Source organism: Anser anser, assembly GCF_964211835.1.
Source record: "Anser anser genome assembly, chromosome: 4".
Taxonomy (NCBI): Eukaryota; Metazoa; Chordata; class Aves; order Anseriformes; family Anatidae; genus Anser; species Anser anser.
In genome coordinates this window covers 118042-139741 of record NC_139724.1, presented here as the reverse complement: position 1 = coordinate 139741, position 21700 = coordinate 118042, and the positions used below count along the sequence as shown (strand labels likewise).

Here is a 21700-nt window from a genome sequence, read left to right as displayed (position 1 = left end):
ACCTGGATGATCTTGCTGAATCTCCGTGATGCCTTGAAAAGGGCTGTGCTCGGGGACCGTGGCAGCATTTTGGTATCTGATACAGATTTTCCTGTTCTGGCATACAGTGAATTTCTTTGATATGTCTATTAGGACCGTACCTGTTTTCCTGCTTTGAGTAAAGAGTTGGAAGATGAAAGGTTAGCGTTCGTTTCCTCCCACATGGGCTGTAACCTTTGTCTGCGTGTCTTGTGGTTGTGTTTTGTTTGTTTGTTTGTTTGTTTTGGCAGGCCCTCCAGCAGAGCAGCAGGGTGAAAGGGCTCGAGCTGGTGGCAGGACCCTGGCAGCTCTGCAGCCTGAGCAGGTGAGAGAACAGTATGTGCTCACTCTTTAAGGTTGGGAACACGTGGCAAGCCTTAAAATACAGGTTTATAACACAAATGGGTCCTGGAAAAAATCAGCTGGCTCCAAGCATCCAGGGAGTCAAGACGGCGGGAAGATGTGTCAGTAGAAATGAGCTGAAGTGAGCCAGATGTCAAACACCACGGACTTCATATAAGGATGCAGTTCAGAAACTTTTCTCTTTCAGAGAGCGGAGATTGATTATCGTCTTGCTGACTTGGTACCTGATCAGAGAGAAGAAATTCTCTTGGCAAACGAGAAGGACTTAGAAGAAGCTGAAAATAAAGGTAATATTATGGGTCCTTTCATGGTACTCCTGTTGTCGTGAGCTTTTCTGGGCCTCAAAGGAAATGAGCAGAACTAGAATATTCCGTCACCTGCAATTGGATATTACGGCTGTCACAGGTTAGTGAGCCCAGGACTTTGAGAGCTTGTCGGTGGAAACAGCTGCAGCTTCCATAATTACATGAGAGATGTCTTCATCAGAGAAGACAGAGAGGCCTTTGAAAACAGCAACCCACGGCATTGTTTAAAAAAAAAAAAAAAATCTAAATAAATAAATAAATAGCGTTTCCTTTTGCCAAAGGAGGCTCGCTTTAGGAATTGAATATAGCAAGTATCTGCCCTGTTATCGTCATGTATGAAATAGCATGAGTATCTCCCGGGCTGGTTAACGTGATGTTTGGCCCCTGTGGGGAAGGTTGTTACTGAAAAATGATGCTTTCCGGAACGAACCATATTACCTTCTGACCGAGGAAAGTACAGTTCAGGCAGCATAGACTAAATCCGTTCTCTTGCGTTCGAGGGGTGCATCGAGAAGCTGGTCTTGGGTTAGAAAATGTGTGAAACTGGCACGTCACAAACTGTAATGCAGAGAGGTCTTTGATAACAAAAGCGTATTTCTGTTGGTGAGTTACTGGAAGGCTGCAAGAAGTCTTGCCTCAAAAGACTCTTCTGAAATGAATTCTGTTGCCATCCCAATTTTTTTTCCTCTACGGGCACATTCTTGGGACTTGCTTCTGCAATGTCGAGAGTTATTCAGGGTTGGTTTTTGATACCCAGCGTAGAGAAGGAGTTAGCTTACGTTCAGGTGCTGCGGTTTCTGCACGTGTCTTATAACGTAGGTTCCCTGCTTAACTTGCAATTTATGAGGTTCCTACCAATGAGCACTTTCCTGTCCATGCCGAACGCAGCTGAGTTGCAGGCTACCATTAAACATCAAATGTTTGATATAGATTGCTAATAGCAAATCGCAACTGTTAAGAATATATGCTAAAAAAAAATTAGCACAGAAAGTAGAAGCTCTAGGCTGTGAGTGGTCTGTCCCATACTGATACTGCATGTTTGCACCGAGGCAGAATGATTGCTTTCACTCGCTTGTGGAGCGATGAGTCTAGGCTCTCACTGCTAGTATTTTTAGCAAGACTGATTGAGCATTTCTCTAACATATGAGCAAGTGTTTGAGGAGCAAGTGATGGGTATGGGCACTTAGAAAGAGACTGCCAAAGGGCAGCTTCCTATTTTATAACTGAATTTTGTGAGCGTTGGTCCTCGTTTCATACTGAAGGGGAGTAGGCTCTAGTGAAGGGAGTATGTTCACGTGAAAGGAAAAGGCACTAGTCTCCCTCGTCTGCCATTATTACTTCCTTGCTGCTAGCTCTGTTCTTCATAGAAAGCCAGCATGTTTCCTCGTCACATTCTAGTCTGCCTGCCTAGACTTCAGCCTTTGCCTCCTGGGTCTCTTGCCTTGCATAGACAATCTCTCCCCTTCTCCTCTTCTTCTTCATCTCATTTGTAAACCTTTTATCAGGCTGATTCTTACTGGCTCCCCACCCCCCGACCTTTTTCTTTTTTTTCTATTTTTTTTCTATTTCTATTTTTTCCTTTTTTCTATTTTTTTTTTTTACAGACTTAGGATGGCTTGTCTTGTTAGTTACTTTTCTTCCTGCCAGCCCCCAGCCTCAAGTTCTCCGATGCGACTTCAGAGGATCATCTTTGATACCTCCGCATCTGAATAATACGGTTTCTGTCCCATGCTGTAGCTGACGGCAGGACGGACTCTGAGTGCAGAGGAGAGGTTGCTTCCTCCCTGGTTTCCTATTGCGTCCCATACTGGTTTGGGTAAGCAATTACAGAGGAAATTTGACTTCTCCGTGGAGCAGCGTGCGCCTGACAGCTAGCTGGAGACAGCACACACGGCATTGAGTCAGCGCTCCGAGTGCGGTCCTGAGTTGCAGTAAAGGTAAAACAATTGCAGACTGACAGTTTAGCTTCTAAGGAGCACATACAAATAGCAGGTTTGCCTCTAATGCTTAAAAGGCGAGGTTCCGAGATCATATTTCACGGACTGCTTCCTATAGATTTCAAGAAATGCCATCGTTCTGAAGCACAGCCGCCCTCTGTTATTGTTTAAAGGGAACAAACTGCCTTGAGACCCGTTACGTGGGAGGGAACCGGGGGCGGAAGTGACGTCAGGGCGTGCCCTCACCGAGGGCCAAAACGGCTCCGTGATTGGCTGGACCGTGAGGGCGGATGTGGTGTCCTGGCGAGCCGTCATTGAGGGCGGATACGCTTCATGATTGGCTGGGAACCCAGGGCGGAAGCGGCGTCACGGCTAGCCTTAACTCAGGGCGGAAACGCTCCGTGATTGGCTCGGAGGAGCCCAGGGCGGAGGTGCCGTGCAGGGCTTGCCGGCGCTATGGGCGGCAGCGGCCGGGTCGGGCCGCCGAGGCGCGGTGCCGGTGCCGCCCCGGGCACGGAGTAGCGCGCACCCCGAGCACACGGCGCTTGCCAGCTTTACGGGAGCAGGTTATGTAGCGGGGCTACATAACACAGAACAGCTTCAGCTGTCGGGGGAGGGGAAGGCGACGGGGTCTGGCCGCGATGCCGGGGCAGCGGGAGCCTCTCCGGCTGCCGAGCTTCAACCTGCCGCACAGCTCAGCTCAGCGCCGCGCAGCCGTTTCCTCGCCGCCTGAGTCCCCCCCCTCCGGGAAAGGCGGGAGAATCGGGGGTGGGGTGGGTAAAGCGTGCGCGTTGAGATAAAGACAGTTTAATAGGACAGCAAATTAAGAGAAAGTAACGACAACAGCGTGTACGCACACGCAAAGCTACCGCCGCGCGCGTGTCCGGTTGCCCGGCCGGTTCCTGAGCAGCGGCCGTCCTTCCCAGTTCCGGACGCCCCTTCGCGGCCAGCTCGGGTCGCCGTCCCGGTCGCGTCTCCTCCCGGCTCCCGGAGCAGACAAAGCGTCTCCCCTCCGGCCCGAGCGCGCTCAGCGCTCGCAGCCCCTCCTCGTGCGGCGGCTCCGCTCCCCCTTCTGCCGCGCCCGGCCGGCCGCCCGGGCCTTCCTTGCCGACGAGAGCGGCCCGGCCCGGCCCGGCCGGCCGCGCGCAGGTCCCGCGGCGCTGCTCGGTGCCGCCGGGGCGGGCGGCCCGGGGCCCCGGCCAATGAGGCGGCGGGCGGCGGCGCGGCTCCGGGGAGAGGGGCGGGGCATGCAAATCACGCCGGAGGGGAGGGGAGGGGAGGGAGGGCGGGCGGGCGAAGGGGCGGGGCGAACGCCCAGAGGAGGCCGAGCTGCGCCAATCAGCGCGGAGCGGAGGTCGGGCGCAGGGGCTCGGTGGGCGGGGCACGCGGGCGGCGAGCCGCGGGGAGGGAGAGGCGGTGCCGGGGGCGGGGCATGCAAATTCCGCGCGGGGCCGAGCGAATCGGGCGCGCGGGGGCCCGAAGGGGCCGCTGGGAGGCCCCGGCGACGCGGCGGCGGGGCGCTCGGGGGTCGCGGCTGCGAGCGGAGCGCCCGAGAGTGGGCGAGGGCGGCGGGTTGAGCCCCGGGAGGGCGGGGGCGGGCGGTGGAGCAGCGGCCGTGAGGTGGGGGCGGTGGGCGCGGGAGGGGGTGCGTGTGTGCGAGGGTGAGTGAGCGCCGCTGCGCTTCAATGGCCGGCAGTAGTGGCGCGGAGGGTGGCGCAGTAAGCGGGGCGTTGCAGGGGCTTCCGGCGCCTGCCAGTGAATCGGCAGAGTAATTAGGCCCGGGCCCTTCCGTCACGGGATGTTCGCAGTTTCGGTTGGCTAGATGGAAAGGGACCCTGGCGTCCGTATCTGCATCCTTGATCGTAGTAGCAGGAGTTTTGACGGCCCTTGGTTGTTGCATTATCCCCTGTGTAAAAGGACTGGTACAGCGGCTCACTGAAACTGCACTATCGAAAGAAATGACCGTGGAGCCACCACCTTACTCACGTAAGGCGATGATATTAGAGGGGATGGAAAGCAAAGAAGGTGAAGAAGAGGAAGAGATCTACCAAATTACACCGCAGAGAAAAGTTTTGCAAAAATCAACAGTTTATAAAGAAGAAAAGGGGGGAATTGTGGGAATAAAAATGTTGTTTTTGCAGAGTTACGTTGTTTAGAGGGAAGGAATGCGGTGTTGAGATAGGCTCGCAGTGATAAGAAAGCTTAACGGACAACCTTGTAAAATGCAGACAACCGGACCCCTCAGAGCAGCTAGGTGAAAATCACGGCGTCAAGTCAGATCAGTGAAGAAACATTACCGCTTCAAACAGTAAAAAAGTCAAAAGAAATTTGAAATTGAACAGGCCGGCAACTGAAGGCCACGTAGTGTCTGTGAAGCGTCGGATAGGTTGTGAACCCGGAATACCCAGTCAGTGGGGAAACAGGGGAGGGTCCCGGTCGTCGAGAAAGAAAGTACACAAACCGTACTGTGTGACTAGTAGGCGCGCTCCTGCTTGTGGGACGCGTGCCATTGCGACCGCGAATAAATTACTGCTTCACTGAGACCCTCGCCTGAGCCTAAGCTACTGGCTACGGAGTGTTTCTCACGCTCCCTGCGCGTAATCCTGGCTACAATATACCGCGTTATCGAAGGTGCCTTTTAAACAACAGTGATAGAAACTCAGGGGGCGATAGTACTGACCCTGGGTGTGGAATTATCCACGCAGGGAATAATCCACGCTGCACCAAATATGGTAGCCACAGGAACGCTAATATACATAGCGCGTGCCAGATGCGACGTGAGAATCCTGCACCTGGATGGCCTGTCCCAAATGGCGAGAGGTGGTACTGGCTACGTGGCAATAAAGCCAGGAAGGTGTTGCCCCTGGGATGGAAGGGAGCTTGCACCCTGGAGGCAGTAATTCCAAACGTGACTATTATTGAAGACCCACAAAGCCAAAGCCCCCTTGAGACCACACGCAGGATTAAGCGGACTCCAGACAATTCTCTAGTAAAATTCTCTAGTATTTCACAGCTTTGCAAGGTGGTTTTTACCTCGGTGAGGGGTGGGTGAATTAGAAAAAGCTATTGCAAATATCTCCGCTATAACTGAAGAACTAGAAAATAAGTTTGATAAGTTTGCAAAAATAGCACCGTAGAATCGAATAGTATTAGATTCATTAATAACCTCATAAGGAGGAGCGTGCACTGTAATTAATGCTAGTTGCTGTATAGATGTAGATCAAACGGGACGGATTTGACTGATATTTGGGGGGAAAAAAAGGTATACTGGGGGGGCGTGGGGGGGGGGGGGGAAAGATCCTACATAGAGTAGCTCAATGTGACAGTTCCTGGGCATTTAGAAACATGTGGGAGAAACTAACTTCGTGGTTACCTGAACAGAATTGGCTCAAACAACTATTTGTTGGTATTGTAAAAATAATGGCGTTGTACGCCTCCCATCCCCCGTGACATCCGAAGAAGACTATTGCGCCTTAACGTTGGAGAAACTCAAGAGCGCGGTACGTGAAGAGGTGCAAAAACAACAGTAGGAGTAAGGAAAGGAGAGGAGGGAGCTGTGAGAAACTAAGTTGTGTTTTTGCAGTAGAGAACTAATTTTCTGTATTCCGAGGTAGTTGTGCAGTCATAATGAGGAGAAACGCCACGTGGGTAAGCGGACAGTAGGCGGCCTCACTGTTCCGAAATAAGGCAGAAGCTTGAGGAAAAACAGGTTGAGCAGCGTGGGCACGGTAAAACAAAGATCACAGGTTCCTGAAACATAAGAAAGGGGAAAAAAAAAAAAAAGGAAATAAGAAGGGAGAAATTAAAGGGTTGAAAAAGAAGTAAAATTGTACATACATGGTACATACAGGGGAGGGGATCAGGTGTCGGGGAACAGGGACTAAAAGTTGATGCTGTGCTTACTGCAATGCGCTCCTGATCGGCAGGACGCCCGCCACTGCAACCGCGAATAAAATAGCCTCAGAGAAGATCGCGTGTCAAGAAAATTATTTGAGATGTTTCTCGCAGACAGACTTGACGAGAGAGGACCAAGAACACCCGCGCCTTCTTTAAAAAAAAAATAAACAAACAAACAAACAAAAAAAAAGGCAGCACAGGGGCAGCCTCAGGGTCGCCTTCCCACAGGGAAGCGGCGCCGTGATTGGCTGGACCGCGAGGGCGGATGTGGCGTCACGGCTAGCCTTAACTCAGGGCGGAAACGCTCCGTGATTGGCTCGGAGGAACGCAGGGCGGAGGTGCCGTGCAGGGCTTGCCGGCACTATGGGCGGAAGCTGTCGGGCCGGGCCGGGCCGCCGCGGCGCGGTGCCGCAACGAGGTTGGTGGTCGGTGCCGCCCCGGGCCGAGCCGGGCCGGGCCGGGAGGGGGCGAGGCGGCGGGCGGTTGGGGCGCCACGCGGTCGGCGGCTTCTGCGGAAACGGCCCTTGTGCGGGGCGGGGGCGGCGCCGCGCCGGAGCGGAGCGGAGCGGGCGTGCGGCGGGGTCCGCACTGCGCGGGGCTTCGGAGGGCTGGGGGAGAGGGGGGCGAAGCGGCGCGGGGGGGGGCGGCTGCGTGCGCTTGGCCGACTCCCCTCTGGGTCGGATGGACTGCTCCGTCCCGCGGCATGCTGGGAGCTGTAGTTCTGTGGTGCGCGGCCGGTCTTTCCCCGAGCCGGGGCCGGGGCCGGGCCGTGCGCGCCGGGAGGCGCAGGTTGCCGCTGGCTGCGAGCGCGGCTGCCGGCGGTGAGGCGAGCGAGAGCCTTCGGGGGCGCTTCCCCGGAGCGTCGGGCCGGGAGGGGTGGGGGCTGCGGCGGCCGGGCGCGGGTCCTCGCTGCGCTCGATCGTCGGGCTGCGCCTCGGAGGTTTTCCTCCCCCCGCGCGCTGACGGCCGGCTCTCTCCTTTCCCTGCGGCTCACCAGGGCAGAAGCAGCTCCCCGCCGCTGGGACCCCCGCGGGGTTTGTCGCCGAGCGAAGGTGGCGCGGCAGCTGAAGGGAGGAAAGCTGCAGCTGGCGTGCTGCAGTCGCAGGTTTCCCAGGAGAAAGAGCAGCCCGTCTGTCCCAGCTGTCCGGGTAAGTCGCAGCAACCTTTGGGTGAAACCGAGGCGTGCTCATAAACTTCCTGCAGCCCAGGCTCAAAGGCTTAATCAAATTTGCAGAAGCGCGAACTGCTCGGCGTGGGAAGCGCAAAGGAAAGCCACGTAGTGCCTGCCAAGCTGTAGTAGCTTCTTAGACCTAGAACGAATTGGCCTGTTGAGCTCTGTCTCTTTGTTGCTCAGTCTGTGGTACAAGAGGCTAACCTTTGTCCCGCCTCAGCTTTCAGAGTTGTCCTAGAAATACACCGGTGCTTGCGGGGCTTTCCAGAACGCTGGTTGTGGTCGGTCAAGACAGACGTGAGAGGTGATTTCTGCCTGTCTGTCTGTCTGTTGGTTATGTCCCGAGAGTTTTGCTTGAACTGTGTGCAACAAAAGAGGCCTTGAGCCCGTACTGAGCAGCGAGAGAAAGCAAAACTCCAGGTAAGCGCTGGCCGTGGCAAAGTTGCTTGGGAATTGAGCGGCTGGGGGCTTTCCAGCAGAACTCGGTACGCAGACAGAAACGTGACCTTCGAGGTCTGCCTTGCGTTGAAGCTGTGGTATTTGACCCATAACTGTATGGAGCTGCTAAATCCTAGAGGGGATGATAGAGACGTCCCTGGTTCAGCCTTTTTTGCCACAGTCATTGCAGAAATGTTGGAAAAGTGAGTATCATCCCTCTCTTTAAATTCATCTTTTAAAGCGTTCTTTCTGCAGACTCCTGTCTGTGGTTAGGTACTTGATTTGCGTGAAACAGAGCCAGACTTTCCTATTAACTAGCGCCCCGATTGAAATTCCCTGTCATCGGAGGACAGGAACTATAAATGGTGCTTGGCAGTTTAAAATCTCTTGGCTTCTATGGAGGCTAACTTGCCAAAGCGAATAGGAAGTAGCCTAAAGTTCGGTAAAGACGCTGAATAGAAAAGGTCCTCTTCTTGACGGGAAAAGAGCTTTGCAGAACACAAGCTCTGTTTCCCGTAGGGCTCCCTACTTACCCACCCGCTCAGCGATTATTGCAGGCTTTGACTGGTCCCCTCAGGTCCAATATCGCACAAGCGTTGTGCCGCAGACGGTACCTTAGCTTACTTTCCATCTCGTGCTGCGTTACTTATACCCACAGAAGACTTACTTCAGCGTCAAATAAACCCCGTGCGAAGCGTCCCCGACTCATGCCAGTGGGACCATCCTGTTGTGGCTGGTAAAATCCAGGAACAGGACGATGCTTGGAAGAATGTAACCTGTGGAGGAGCAGGCAACAGTCTCCTGTTAGGCAACAGGTTTTCGAGACTGGTTTTCCCACCGCCCTGTGCGTTTTGAAGGAGGCAGTCCCTAAGCTGATGCAATCCAACTGCATCTAAGCTGTAGGTTGGTACTTCCATAAGCTATAAAGGAACTTAACGTGTTGGGTTTTTTTGTTTGTTTGTTTGTTTTTTAATCGAGGCTCGTGTGCGTGCGTTTGGCTTGTCCCGATGGCTGGTGTAGATGATCACTCACATGCCCCAAAGCTCCTTGTGCTGATGTTGGATCTGCCCCTTGGCAAAGGACTGCATCCCGTGTGTTCAGCTTTTCTTCCTTACCGTCTCGTATGTATGTATGTATTTATTTACTTTTCTGAAAGAAAGGGTGGATTTTTCATGGGTCTCTCTGTGAGCGTATCGAACCAGGCTGTTCAGATGGCTGTCGACGAAGGGGATTTTGTTGGCTCTTTTAGATAGCTATTCCTACCAAAGATTGCATCGGTTACAAAAGGTTGTAGTAACCTCGCAGTCTCTACGTTCTGTAGCGTCTGTAGCAAAATAAACTGGCAGATGAATAAATGAGCAGGTACAAATACACGTGACTCTACAGCTGAGATTAAATAACGTGCTGTTTCTTCTGTGTTTTGTCTTTCAAAGCGCATTGTTGCCGAGCGCCTGAGCTTTTTGCTCGTGTTACCGAGGCAAGGAATGGCTGTGCTTCTTCCCCCCTCATCCCTCTCTTTTTTTTTTCTCCTCCTCTCCCTTGATGACAGGGACTCAAAATGTTTTCCTCGGATGTCCACGTGAAAATTTAAAAAAAAAAAAAAAAAAAAAGGCGACGGTGAACACTGACAGAATTGGGTGACTTTTTTAAGGCAGAGGGCAAAGAACGTGGAAATTTCTAGTATGTTAGTGTCACTCTGTTAACAGAACCAACGTACACGCCGCTTGCTGTCCCTGGTTTTTTGGTTTGGTTTTCCTTTCAGTAGTCTCCCCAAAGGCTCCACAAAGGACACCTTGTGTATCTTTTCTGTTCTTCCAGGATTCATTTGTCAGGAAAGACAACCATGAAATCCAAGGGCTGTGGACAACCATCTACCAGATGGTTGTTGCAGTTGCCTTTGGTCACGTCATTCGTCCTTTTAGCTCGCCCTTTCCTTTACCTTGAGTGGAATTTTTCTTGCCGCGCTGTTTGCAGTGGTAACATTGCTGCCGAGGTGTTTTTTGACTAAAAATGATCTTAACTGTAGTAGTGAATTCACAGATTGTGGCTTTGTGTAATGACTCCCATGATCGCAACTTTTTTTTTTTCCTTTGTCACAGATAGGAGAAAAGCTCTTTCCAGAGAGATGGAGAAGGAATTAATTATACCTCTGCCTCATTCTGTGAGACCGGAAGACAGTGAGTGACTAACTGTAAGCTGCGATTCTCAGGAGTTGCATAGCTAAGAGTCTCGGGTTCCTTCTCTGCCTGACCCCTAGGGCCTTAGGCATGGGAAATCTTAGGCTTAATGTTTTTCCCTATGAAATACTGTCACGTTAAGGGGCATAGCTGAGTAACTGTTACAGTTGCGGTCGGATTCAGGGTACTGACCTATCATGGTCACGGATTCACCTAAATAATGTAGCACGCCCTTGGTCTAGTCACGTTTAATGAGAACTGTCACGGCTGGGAACAATGCAATGAAGGGCAGTGTTCAAATGTTACCCCACAGAGTCCCAGTGCGGAGGGTGGCAGGGGGAAGAGAGGCTCAGCCCGTCGACTGATCCCAGAAGTCAGAAAGGTATCCTTCGTGATGGTATCTTCCCTAACATCCCCTTTCACTTCAGACAGTTTACATTATTTTCTCTCCTTTAGGTGGGGCTTGAGTGACTCTCGTCAGGCATACCTTGGTTATGATTGGTGAAAAGTTTTCTTGCTTTTGTTTAAAGGTAAGGGGTCTGAGAAATTCATAGCACGCCCTCAGTGAGGGGTGGTCGTCCCTTGGAGGCACGGACCTTTTGGGATGGAGGTGTGTTTTGGTATTATGACGATACTAGAATGAGCAAAAGTTCCCTAGAGTACAGTGTTTTGTTAAAAACATGACAGGTCCTTGGCTCAGGGTAGCAAAGGTGCAGCTTATCAGTGTGTCTCAGCTTATCAGTGGGTCTCAGTGTGCACGAGAGCATCGGATCCCCATCTGGTTGCAGAGCCTATCCGTGGTGTTTCCACTCCGCTTTACGCTCCCTCCCCTTCCTTGGAGTCAGCACACCGAGTTCCCCTAGTGCGATAGCACGTAAAGTTGGAGGCCTAGGGAACGCTTAGGTAGCGCAGCTGCCCTCCACCCTGAAAGCTTCGATGCTGTACGCTTTCTTTAAAAGGTGAATATGAGTTTAATTTGCCTAGTTACTTCAGGCAATTACTCTGCAACTACCCAAAGCAGCGACAGTGAGAAGCCCACTTCCAGCATCCGCTCCCCACGCAGGGACGGACAGACGGACGCCGCTCTTTGCCTTGCCCGCCAGGGGAAGGGGAGAACGACCGGGCAGGGAGCCCCACCGCAGCCCCCCTCCCCGGAGTCCTGCACAGCAGTTTAATAAAGTTTGCTTTCTGGCCCGTGCCCCCTTTGGTGGTTGCCATCCCAGGAAGTGGCTTTCGCCGTCTGTGTGTGGGTGCAGGTTCCGTAGCGGGGTGGGTATGGAGGGGGGGTGGCCCCGTGTCTGTCGGCCGGAGTGCGGGGCCAGCCCTGCCAGGTGGGGGGGCAGCTGCCTATTGTGGGACGGGGAGGGCAGCTCGCTGCTGTCTTTGCTCCCTGGGGTGGGGAGACTGCTCTGTGGGGTGGGGGCTGCTTGCAGAGGCGCAAGTGGGGAGGGGGCTGGGGGTTCCCGGCAGGACCCCCAGGGCAGGCGATGGCGTTGTGGAGGCCGGGTCCCGGGGGATTGCCGGCTGGGGCAAGGAAAGCCCAGGCGGGGGTGGCATGGGGTGGCAGGCACAGGTCTGCGGGTGCTGGGCTGCAGGTGGGGAAGCCTGGGGCTGGCTCCATGGTGTCTGCAGTGTCAAGCCGCCAGGAGCACCATTCCCCCAGCAAGCCGGGAGTTGTGGTCGTTGGGCTCAGAGCATCCCGTTGCCCGCGTTGGGTTCGTTGTTATTATCTCCCTGCCTTTTTTGTCCCGATAAAAAAGGTACTGTTACAGCTTGCCGCCGCTCAGCTTCCCAGCCGTGAGCGGCACGTTGCTCAAGGCAGACCCTTCCTCCCTGAGGCGGCGCGGGGTGCAAATTTCTGCTGTTTTCGTTTGTGCTTTCTCTGGGAAAATGGTCTGGGAAGCCGTCCCTGCTGCCCTCAGGACGCATCCTGCCGGCGAGAAGCGGGTACTGCAGGCGGCGGGGCCACGCATGCGCGGTGGCGCCTTTGGATGCCCCCTTCCGCCACCTGCTGGTGAAAATCCGGTACTGCAGGCGCCTTGGGTCAGCGCATACGCTGTGGTGCCCCCTGGCGCCCTCTGCGCCACCTGGTGGCCAAAAGTGGGTACTGCAGGCGCCTCGGGGCCGCGCATACGCTGTGGCGCCCTCTGCCGCCGCCTGGTGGCGAAAAGTGGGTACTGCAGGCGCCCCGGGGCCGCGCATGCGCGGTGGCGCCCCCCGGCGCCCTCTGCCGCCGCCTGGTGGCGAAAAGTGGGTACTGCAGGCGCCCCGGGGCCGCGCATGCGCGGTGGCGCCCCCTGGCGCCCTCTGCCGCCGCCTGGTGGCCAAAACTGGGTACTACAGGCGCCCCGGGGCCGCGCATGCGCGGTGGCGCCCCCGGCGCCCTCTGCCGCCGCCTGGTGGCGAAAAGTGGGTACTGCAGGCGCCCCGGGGCCGCGCATGCGCGGTGGCGCCCCCTGGCGCCCTCTGCCGCCGCCTGGTGGCGAAAAGTGGGTACTGCAGGCGCCCCGGGGCCGCGCATGCGCGGTGGCGCCCCCTGGCGCCCTCTGCCGCCGCCTGGTGGCGAAAAGTGGGTACTGCAGGCGCCCCGGGGCCGCGCATGCGCGGTGGCGCCCCCTGGCGCCCTCTGCCGCCGCCTGGTGGCCAAAAGTGGGTACTGCAGGCGCCCCGGGGCCGCGCATGCGCGGTGGCGCCCCCGGCGCCCTCTGCCGCCGCCTGGTGGCGAAAAGTGGGTACTGCAGGCGCCCCGGGGCCGCGCATGCGCGGTGGCGCCCCCTTGCGCCCTCTGCCGCCGCCTGGTGGCGAAAAGTGGGTACTGCAGGCGCCCCGGCGCCGCGCATGCGCGGTGCCGCCTTTCAATGCCCTCTTCCGCCACCTGCTGGTGAAAATCCGGTACTGCAGGCGCCTTCGGTCAGCGCATACCCTGTGGCGCCCCCTGGCGCCCTCTTCGCCACCTGGTGGCGAAAAGTGGGTACTGCAGGCGCCTCGGGGCCACGAGTGATGTTACTACATCATTTACTACATTTTTTCCTGCGAGTGATGTTACTACATTGATTTTGGTTTTGGGGTGTAATCTGTTATGCTGCTAGATTTTTCTTCCTGTGCAGAAGAAAAGTTGAGCTAATTCCAGTTAGCTTCAGTAACTTGCTTTCTCATATTGTCATTTCAATATTCAAAGCTGAAGCAAAAGCATTGGTATTGTTGCTTCTAGAGAGACGCCAGTTCTCCGGTCTGCACTCTGCATGCTGTTCAGATAAGCTAGAAAAAAATAAAGGAAAAGAAAAACAGCTGCTGCTTCTCCTGCTCTCTTTCTGCTTTCTACTTTCTTGTGCTTTGCCCCTCCCCTTTCCCAGGTGATTGGCTTTGGGTTCCAGGCAGGGCCTAATGGTAATTGAGTCACAGGCATCCCATCAGAGAGCTCATTCTGCCTGGGCTGCAGTTTGGGGTAAGTGCTTTGTTTTTGCTTCAGTCAGTTGCAGGGGTCTTTAGGTGGGTCAGAGTCTATGGACTGATGCGTTTCCAAGTAGAGATAGGTACGTCCTTCTTTGTGAGGTAACAACTAGTAGGATCCTTGCTGATCCTGGCTGGAATAATAATAATGCACAACACAGAAATCATATGAGAGATTTGGGGTCAGAATGGGAAAGTACTCGTGGATGAATCCCAAGGACCTGGTATCCCAAGGTCTCTTGAAAGTTCATTTTGTGATTAAAGCCTGGCAAGATACACAGAAAAAGCTCCAGAAGGTGGGGGTTGTAGTGAACAGTCACTGTGGGGGGCCCTCCTGCGGGAGGCCCTGGAGGTGTATATCGGGAGGGGAGATGAGAAGGAAAAGCAGAGAGCGAAACTAATGGTATTGACAGTGTAGCAGGTAGTGAGGCAGAGGGTTGGAGAGAGAGGAAGAAAATCATCTGGGGGAGTCAGGGCCAGGATGGAAAGGAGAGGAAGAGAGATGAAGGAATAGCAGGCAAGGAAAGACAGGCTTTGAAGTGTGGCCAGGCTGGCCGTTTCAAATAGGAATATCCAGAGTGGAAGAAGGAGGAGAGAAGGAAAATGGGAAAGTACAGGCTGGAGAAAGATAGAAGTGTTAAAAAGGGTTATTGAAGGTGTTAAAGGTGGGGTATGTAGTGTTTGACAGAGCTGTTTGAAGTTGAATGAGCAGGGAAAGAGGATGAAGGCATTATCTAAGTAACAGTCTAGAAGTTTTGGTATATTTGCTGTGATGTTTGGTCAGTTTCCCAAGTATGGGGGGGGGGGGGGGGGGGGCAGCCTGCTCCACCCCCCCTCTCCCCCCCCAAACCTTGGTATGTGAACCCAATACACTGGGGCAGCTAGATCATTACTGGCTTGTAAAGTATCAGGGATTAAATTAACTAATGAAACCCTAAAAGTGATGGGGGTAGAAGGGGCTGGGATAACAGCCCCACTTTTGGGGGATACCAGGCTGAGAGTAGGGGATAAAATGATTACTGGGCAATTACTGTATGTACCAAAGGCAGGGACTAACTTGTAGGGAAGGGATTTGATGATGAAATTGGGCATTCAAATAGCAAATTGTTAGACTGGAATAACAGTGTTATTAATGGAGTGCTCTCAGGCCCTGAGAGCAAAGATCTATTCACCTCTGACTGGAAAGACCCTGAAATGGGGGCGGAAGCAACAATACAGATGGACAGTTTTACCTCAGGGGTTTACAGGGCCACCAATTTATTTGGGCAAGTTCTAGAACAGATTTTGGAGCAATTACAACCTCCCGAGGAGGTATTACTGTTACAAATATGTAGATGATCATTTATTGTCAGGACAGGAGAAAAGAGTTGTGAAGGAAGCTACTGACAAGCTATTCGGCTCGGGAGTATTGAAAAAGAAATTACAATATGTAGAAGGAGAAGTCAGGTATTTAAGGCATCTAATGTCTGAGGGAAAACAAAGAATAAATCCAGAGAGGATTCAGGGAATTGTTGAAAACTAAGAAAGAATTAAAAAGTTTTGAGAGATTTTTTTTTTTTTTTAAGGAATCAGGCACCACGAAGTCTGAGGGAAAATGGATACTCCCTGATGGGAGAGAAATGCTGAATAAAGCACCAATGAGGCAAATATTAACTGTTTTACATCAAGAGAGTCACTGGGAGGTGCAAGCAATGTGTGATGTTGTGCTAAGAAAGTATGTCTGTGTAGGAGTATACACTGTAGCGAAGCAAATATGCAGAGGATGTACCGTATGTCAAAAGGTAAATAAAAAGGTCATCCGTAACCCATCTAGAGGGGGACGGGAGCCAGGGATTTGACCTTTCCAAAGCATACAGGTAGACTTTACCGAGTTACCTAAAGTAGGGAGACTAAAGTACTTGTTTGTCCTAGTTGACCGGATGGGTGTAAGCTTTCCCCTCGGTATCTGCCACTGCGAACACGGTGGCTAAGGTATCACCGGAGCAAATAGTCCCTAGATATGGGATAGTTGAAAACATTGATTCAGGTCACGGAAGTCATCTCGCTTCACGAGTACTGCAAGGGCTAATGCAGGCCTTAGAGATTCAATGGAATTTTCACACCCCCTGGCACCCCTCCTCTTCTGGGAAGGTAGAGTGAATGAACCAGACATTAAAGAAGCAATTAACTAAGTTAGTGTTAGAAACCCAACTTCCTTGGGTAGAATGATTACCTTTAGCACTCCTCCAGGTTCAAACAGCACCAAGAAACGATATAGGAATTTCACCGTATGAGATGCTGTTCGGATTCCCCTATCTGGGCAGAAGGGATGAGATACCACAATTCAAAACAAGAGAAGTTTCCTAAGAACTGTATTCTGGGGTTGTCCTCTTCTTTGTCATCTCTCAGGACCCGTGGGTTGTTGGCTCAAACCCCACCTTTGGAATTCCCCATTCTCCACCATCAACCAGGAAATTGGGTCCTGATTCGGACCTGGAAAGAATCAAAACTCCAGCCTGAATGGGAAGGACTATTCCAAGTACTACTAACCACTGAAACAGCCGTAAGAACTGCACAAAAAGGCTGGACTCACTATACTCGAGTGAAGGCATCCGTCGACCCTAGTACCTGGGAAGCTGTTCCTACAGAAGACTTGTTGGAAGTTGAAATCGAAGAGAAAAATCTTGTAGTGGACTGTGAGCAGGATAAAAGCTTACAGTTGTAAACTAACCTTTTATTTTCACAGGTAACTAATGAGTGTGACTTGTGATTGAGAGAAGGGACTGGCCTATAGCGAATCAAAGTGCTCCCAAGGGGTTTTTGTTCTAGTAGTAGGGTACATATATCTTACTCTTTGTATTGGTAATTATTTGGAAACCTAAGGGTTAAAAATAATGACCGGGAAAAATCAACTATTAATTTTGTTTCTAGTGACTGTAGGCCTCAGAGAAGGCCTTGGTCAATTGGCAACTTGGAAAAGGCATGACCAGATAATAGTAAGATGGGATACCCCGTCAAAATAGGGGTGAATGTGACAGAGGGTTATGTACCACAATCTGTCATGTTTGATGCTTGTGAGGTGTTAGCTTGTGGAGATTTAAATGCCCAATGACAACTGAGCAGAGAGAACAAGTAACTGGGAGACACCCAACAGCCAGATTGAGAGCAGCTGTATGGAAACGATCCTCTATTGCCATCAGAGAAAGGGAGAAACTCAAGGAGAAAACAGGAGAGAAAACAGGAGGCTCTCTTTGAAATGTGGCAGTTCAAACATTTGAGATTGAAACAGGGTATGGGGATGTGAATGCCTGGATAGAATGGGTCAAATATGCTGTCCAGAGTCTCAACCGTAGCACTTGCTATGCTTGTGCCTCGGGACGACGGATTGCCCGGATAGTGCCCTTCCCATTGGGGTGGACCAGGGATTCCCAGGGGATGCGATGTATGATTGCATTGTACCAAGAAAAGACTGCCTGGGGAAATGAGGCCTGTAAGTCTCTCTCTTTGCTGTTCCCTTCCTTGCGTGATAGCAATATCAGGGTTCCCCCTGCATTCTCTACAGCTACAGGTGACCATGCAGCTTGCCTCTCACGGCAGGGTGTGAGCGCTACCCGGCATCTGGGAGAATTTGCCTTGTGCACAAGGACCTTGAATGCTACCAAGGACCTGATGGGAAACTGCTCAAGACTTGAGATCCCCAGGGCAGATCTGTGGTGGTACTGCAGAGGGAAGATCTTATGGTCCACCCTACCATCTAATTGGGGAGGCACTTTTGCACTTGTTCAATTAGCTATACCCTTCACCCTGGCATTTGAAAGAGAAACATCACAAATACACAGAAGAAGTAAAAGAGGCTCAGGAATGTCATTTGATGATAGAGTGTACATAGATTCTGTTGGGGTGCCTAGAGGAGTTCCCGATGAACAGAAAGCCAGGAATCACATTGCTGCAGGGTTTGAGTCGCTGTTCTGGTGGGTAACAATCAATAAGAGTATTTATTATAGTCAGCAGATATTCATAAATCATACAAGGGATGTGATAAGAGAAATCGCTGAACAACTAGATGCCACCAGCAAAATGGCTTGGGAAAACAGAATAGCATTAGATATGTTGATCGCGGAGAAAGGAGGGGTGTGTGTGTGTGTGATACTGAGCAACCATTGTTGCACTTTTATACCCAACAATACTGCCCCAGATGGCACAGTAACTAGAGCGTTGCAAGGGCTTCCCGCCCTTGCCAGTGAATTGGCAGAGTAATTAGGAACCGGCCCTTCCTTCGCGGGATGTTCGGAATCTTGGTTTGGTAAATGGAAAGGGATCCTAGCGTCCGTATCTGCGTCCTTGATCGTAGTATCAGGAGTTTTGACGGCCCTTGGTTGTTGCATTATCCCCTGTGTAAAAGGACTAGTACAGCGGCTCACTGAAACTGCACTATCGAAAGAAATGACCGTGGAGCCACCACCTTACTCACGTAAGGCGATGATATTAGAGGGGATGGAAAGCAAAGAAGGTGAAGAAGAGGAAGAGATCTACCAAATTACACCGCAGAGAAAAGTTTTGCAAAAATCAACAGTTTATAAAGAAGAAAAGGGGGGAATTGTGGGAATAAAAATGTTGTTTTTGCAGAGTTACGTTGTTTAGAGGGAAGGAATGCGGTGTTGAGATAGGCTCGCAGTGATAAGAAAGCTTAACGGACAACCTTGTAAAATGCAGACAACCGGACCCCTCAGAGCAGCTAGGTGAAAATCACGGCGTCAAGTCAGATCAGTGAAGAAACATTACCGCTTCAAACAGTAAAAAAGTCAAAAGAAATTTGAAATTGAACAGGCCGGCAACTGAAGGCCACGTAGTGTCTGTGAAGCGTCGGATAGGTTGTGAACCTGGAATACCCAGTCAGTGGGGAAACAGGGGAGGGTCCCGGTCGTCGAGAAAGAAAGTACATAAACCGTACTGTGTGACTAGTAGGCGCGCTCCTGCTTGTTGGACGCGTGCCATTGCGATCGCGAATAAATTACTGCTTCACTGAGATCCTCGCCTGAGCCTAAGCTACTGGCTACGGAGTGTTTCTCACGCTCCCTGCGCGTAATCCTGGCTACAATATACCGTGTTATCGAAGGTGCCTTTTAAACAACAGTGATAGAAACTCAGGGGGCGATAGTACTGACCCTGGGTGTGGAATTATCCACGCAGGGAATAATCCACGCTGCACCAAATATGGTAGCCACAGGAACGCTAATATACATAGCGCGTGCCAGATGCGACGTGAGAATCCTGCACCTGGATGGCCTGTCCCAAATGGCGAGAGGTGGTACTGGCTACGTGGCAATAAAGCCAGGAAGGTGTTGCCCCTGGGATGGAAGGGAGCTTGCACCCTGGAGGCAATAATTCCAAACGTGACTATTATTGAAGACCCACAAAGCCAAAGCCCCCTTGAGACCACACGCAGGATTAAGCGGACTCCAGACAATTCTCTAGTAAAATTCTCTAGTATTTCACAGCTTTGCAAGGTGGTTTTTACCTCGGTGAGGGGTGGGTGAATTAGAAAAAGCTATTGTAAATATCTCCGCTATAACTGAAGAACTAGAAAATAAGTTTGATAAGTTTGCAAAAATAGTACCGTAGAATCGAATAGTATTCGATTCATTAATAACCTCATAAGGAGGAGCGTGCACTGTAATTAATGCTAGTTGCTGTATAGATGTAGATCAAACGGGACGAATTTGACTGATATTTGGGGGGAAAAAAAGGTATACTGGGGGGCGTGGGGGGGGAAAGATCCTACATAGAGTAGCTCAAGATGACAGTTCCTGGGCATTTAGAAACATGTGGGAGAAACTAACTTCGTGGTTACCTGAACAGAATTGGCTCAAACAACTATTTGTTGGTATTGTAAAAATAATGGCGTTGTACGCCTCCCATCCCCCGTGACATCCGAAGAAGACTATTGCGCCTTAACGTTGGAGAAACTCAAGAGCGCGGTACGTGAAGAGGTGCAAAAACAACAGTAGGAGTAAGGAAAGGAGAGGAGGGAGCTGTGAGAAACTAAGTTGTGTTTTTGCAGTAGAGAACTAATTTTCTGTATTCCGAGGTAGTTGTGCAGTCATAATGAGGAGAAACGCCACGTGGGTAAGCGGACAGTAGGCGGCCTCACTGTTCCGAAATAAGGCAGAAGCTTGAGGAAAAACAGGTTGAGCAGCGTGGGCACGGTAAAACAAAGATCACAGGTTCCTGAAACATAAGAAAGGGGAAAAAAAAAAAAAAGGAAATAAGAAGGGAGAAATTAAAGGGTTGAAAAAGAAGTAAAATTGTACATACATGGTACATACAGGGGAGGGGATCAGGTGTCGGGGAACAGGGACTAAAAGTTGATGCTGTGCTTACTGCAATGCGCTCCTGATCGGCAGGACGCCCGCCACTGCAACCGCGAATAAAATAGCCTCAGAGAAGATCGCGTGTCAAGAAAATTATTTGAGATGTTTCTCGCAGACAGACTTGACGAGAGAGGACCAAGAACACCCGCGCCTTCTTTAAAAATAAATAAATAAATAAATAAATAAAAAGGCAGCACGGGGGCAGCCTCAGGGTCGCCTTCCCACAGGGAAGCGGCGCCGTGATTGGCTGGACCGTGAGGGCGGATGTGGCGTCACGGCTAGCCTTAACTCAGGGCGGAAACGCTCCGTGATCGGCTCGGAGGAACGCAGGGCGGAGGTGCCGTGCAGGGCTTGCCGGCACTATGGGCGGAAGCTGTCGGGCCGGGCCGGGCCGCCGCGGCGCGGTGCCGCAACGAGGTTGGTGGTCGGCGCCGCCCCGGGCCGGGCCGGGCCGGGCCGGGAGGGGGCGAGGCGGCGGGCGGTTGGGGCGCCACGCGGTCGGCGGCTTCTGCGGAAACGGCCCTTGTGCGGGGCGGGGGCGGCGCCGCGCCGGAGCGGAGCGGAGCGGGCGTGCGGCGGGGTCCGCACTGCGCGGGGCTTCGGAGGGCTGGGGGAGAGGGGGGCGAAGCGGCGCGGGGGGGGGCGGCTGCGTGCGCTTGGCCGACTCCCCTCTGGGTCGGATGGACTGCTCCGTCCCGCGGCATGCTGGGAGCTGTAGTTCTGTGGCGCGCGGCCGGTCTTTCCCCGAGCCGGGGCCGGGGCCGGGCCGTGCGCGCCGGGAGGCGCAGGTTGCCGCTGGCTGCGAGCGCGGCTGCCGGCGGTGAGGCGAGCGAGAGCCTTCGGGGGCGCTTCCCCGGAGCGTCGGGCCGGGAGGGGTGGGGGCTGCGGCGGCCGGGCGCGGGTCCTCGCTGCGCTCGATCGTCGGGCTGCGCCTCGGAGGTTTTCCTCCCCCCGCGCGCTGACGGCCGGCTCTCTCCTTTCCCTGCGGCTCACCAGGGCAGAAGCAGCTCCCCGCCGCTGGGACCCCCGCGGGGTTTGTCGCCGAGCGAAGGTGGCGCGGCAGCTGAAGGGAGGAAAGCTGCAGCTGGCGTGCTGCAGTCGCAGGTTTCCCAGGAGAAAGAGCAGCCCGTCTGTCCCAGCTGTCCGGGTAAGTCGCAGCGACCTCCGGGTGAAATCCGGGCGTGAAGGGGATTTTGGTGGCTCTCTTAGACGGCTAGCCCTACCAAAGGTCGCATCGGTTACAAAAGGTAGTAGTAACCTTGCAGTTTGTGTGTTCCGTAGCGTCTGTAGCACAATAAACTGGCAGGTGAAGGAATGAGCGGGTACAAATACACGTGACTCTACAGCTGAGATTAAATAACGTGCAGGTTCTTCTGCGTTTTGTCTTTCAAAGCGCGTTGTTTGACTCGGTGGTCCTTAACGATGATCCTCGGTGGTCCCTTCCAACTCAGGATATTCTACGATTCTGTTGTTGCCGAGCGCCTGAGCTTTTTGCTCACATTACTGAAGAAAGGAATGGCTGTGCTTCTTCCCCACCCCCCTCTCTTTTTCTTTTTTTTTCCTCTCCTCTTCTCCCTCGATGACGGGGACTCGA

General features: G+C 52.8%; 2 protein-coding genes and 2 long non-coding RNA genes across 9 annotated transcripts in view; 2 read left to right on the top strand and 2 right to left on the bottom strand.

Moving 5' to 3' along the window:
- LOC310898764 (uncharacterized protein) overlaps positions 1 to 21700 on the top strand; it is a gene marked incomplete at its 5' end in the record, with an annotated part of 75975 nt that overhangs the window by 21087 nt on the left and 33188 nt on the right. Inside the window, 4 exons of the mRNA XM_083834211.1 lie at positions 270 to 343; positions 569 to 668; positions 2291 to 4243; positions 7518 to 10688. Of these exons, the coding sequence (XP_083690337.1) occupies positions 270 to 343; positions 569 to 668; positions 2291 to 2427 (311 nt within the window). The 3' untranslated portion in view covers positions 2428 to 4243; positions 7518 to 10688. The remainder of the gene's footprint in view (positions 1 to 269; positions 344 to 568; positions 669 to 2290; positions 4244 to 7517; positions 10689 to 21700) is intronic.
- LOC310898783 lies at positions 4767 to 6938 on the bottom strand. The gene is made up of 2 exons (XR_014583710.1): positions 6527 to 6938; positions 4767 to 6373 (listed from the first exon to the last, which is right to left on the bottom strand). It is a non-coding gene; the product is annotated as an uncharacterized lncRNA (long non-coding RNA).
- LOC310898769 (uncharacterized protein) lies at positions 7178 to 17543 on the top strand. 6 transcript variants are annotated; one of them, XR_014583674.1, is made up of 6 exons: positions 7178 to 7668; positions 9108 to 9254; positions 10229 to 10306; positions 10763 to 10836; positions 13660 to 13751; positions 15322 to 17543. XR_014583674.1 is itself a non-coding variant. In XM_083834222.1 (4 exons), the coding sequence occupies exons 1-4, from the start codon at positions 7224 to 7226 to the stop codon at positions 10771 to 10773; spliced, it is 681 nt and encodes a 226-aa protein (XP_083690348.1). In that variant the 5' UTR covers positions 7178 to 7223; the 3' UTR covers positions 10774 to 11504. The 6 variants fall into 6 exon arrangements, 1 of the variants encoding a protein (XP_083690348.1); XR_014583675.1 differs by lacking the exons at positions 13660 to 13751; positions 15322 to 17543 and adding an exon at positions 11370 to 11504; XR_014583676.1 differs by lacking the exons at positions 13660 to 13751; positions 15322 to 17543 and adding an exon at positions 11300 to 11504.
- On the bottom strand, positions 17682 to 20522 carry LOC310898784. The gene is made up of 2 exons (XR_014583711.1): positions 20117 to 20522; positions 17682 to 19963 (listed from the first exon to the last, which is right to left on the bottom strand). It is a non-coding gene; the product is annotated as an uncharacterized lncRNA (long non-coding RNA).

What these genes read in the sequence shown, in the direction of transcription:
- LOC310898769 (XM_083834222.1), top strand. Translation starts at nt 7,224, where the DNA reads ATGCTGGGAGCTGTAGTTCTGTGGTGCGCGGCCGGTCTTTCCCCGAGC. An exon ending in CGTCTGTCCCAGCTGTCCGG is followed by an intron (nt 7,669 to 9,107) that starts GTAAGTCGCAGC and finishes TTTTTAATCGAG; the next exon opens with GCTCGTGTGCGTGCGTTTGG. An exon ending in TCTTCCTTACCGTCTCGTAT is followed by an intron (nt 9,255 to 10,228) that starts GTATGTATGTAT and finishes CCTTTGTCACAG; the next exon opens with ATAGGAGAAAAGCTCTTTCC.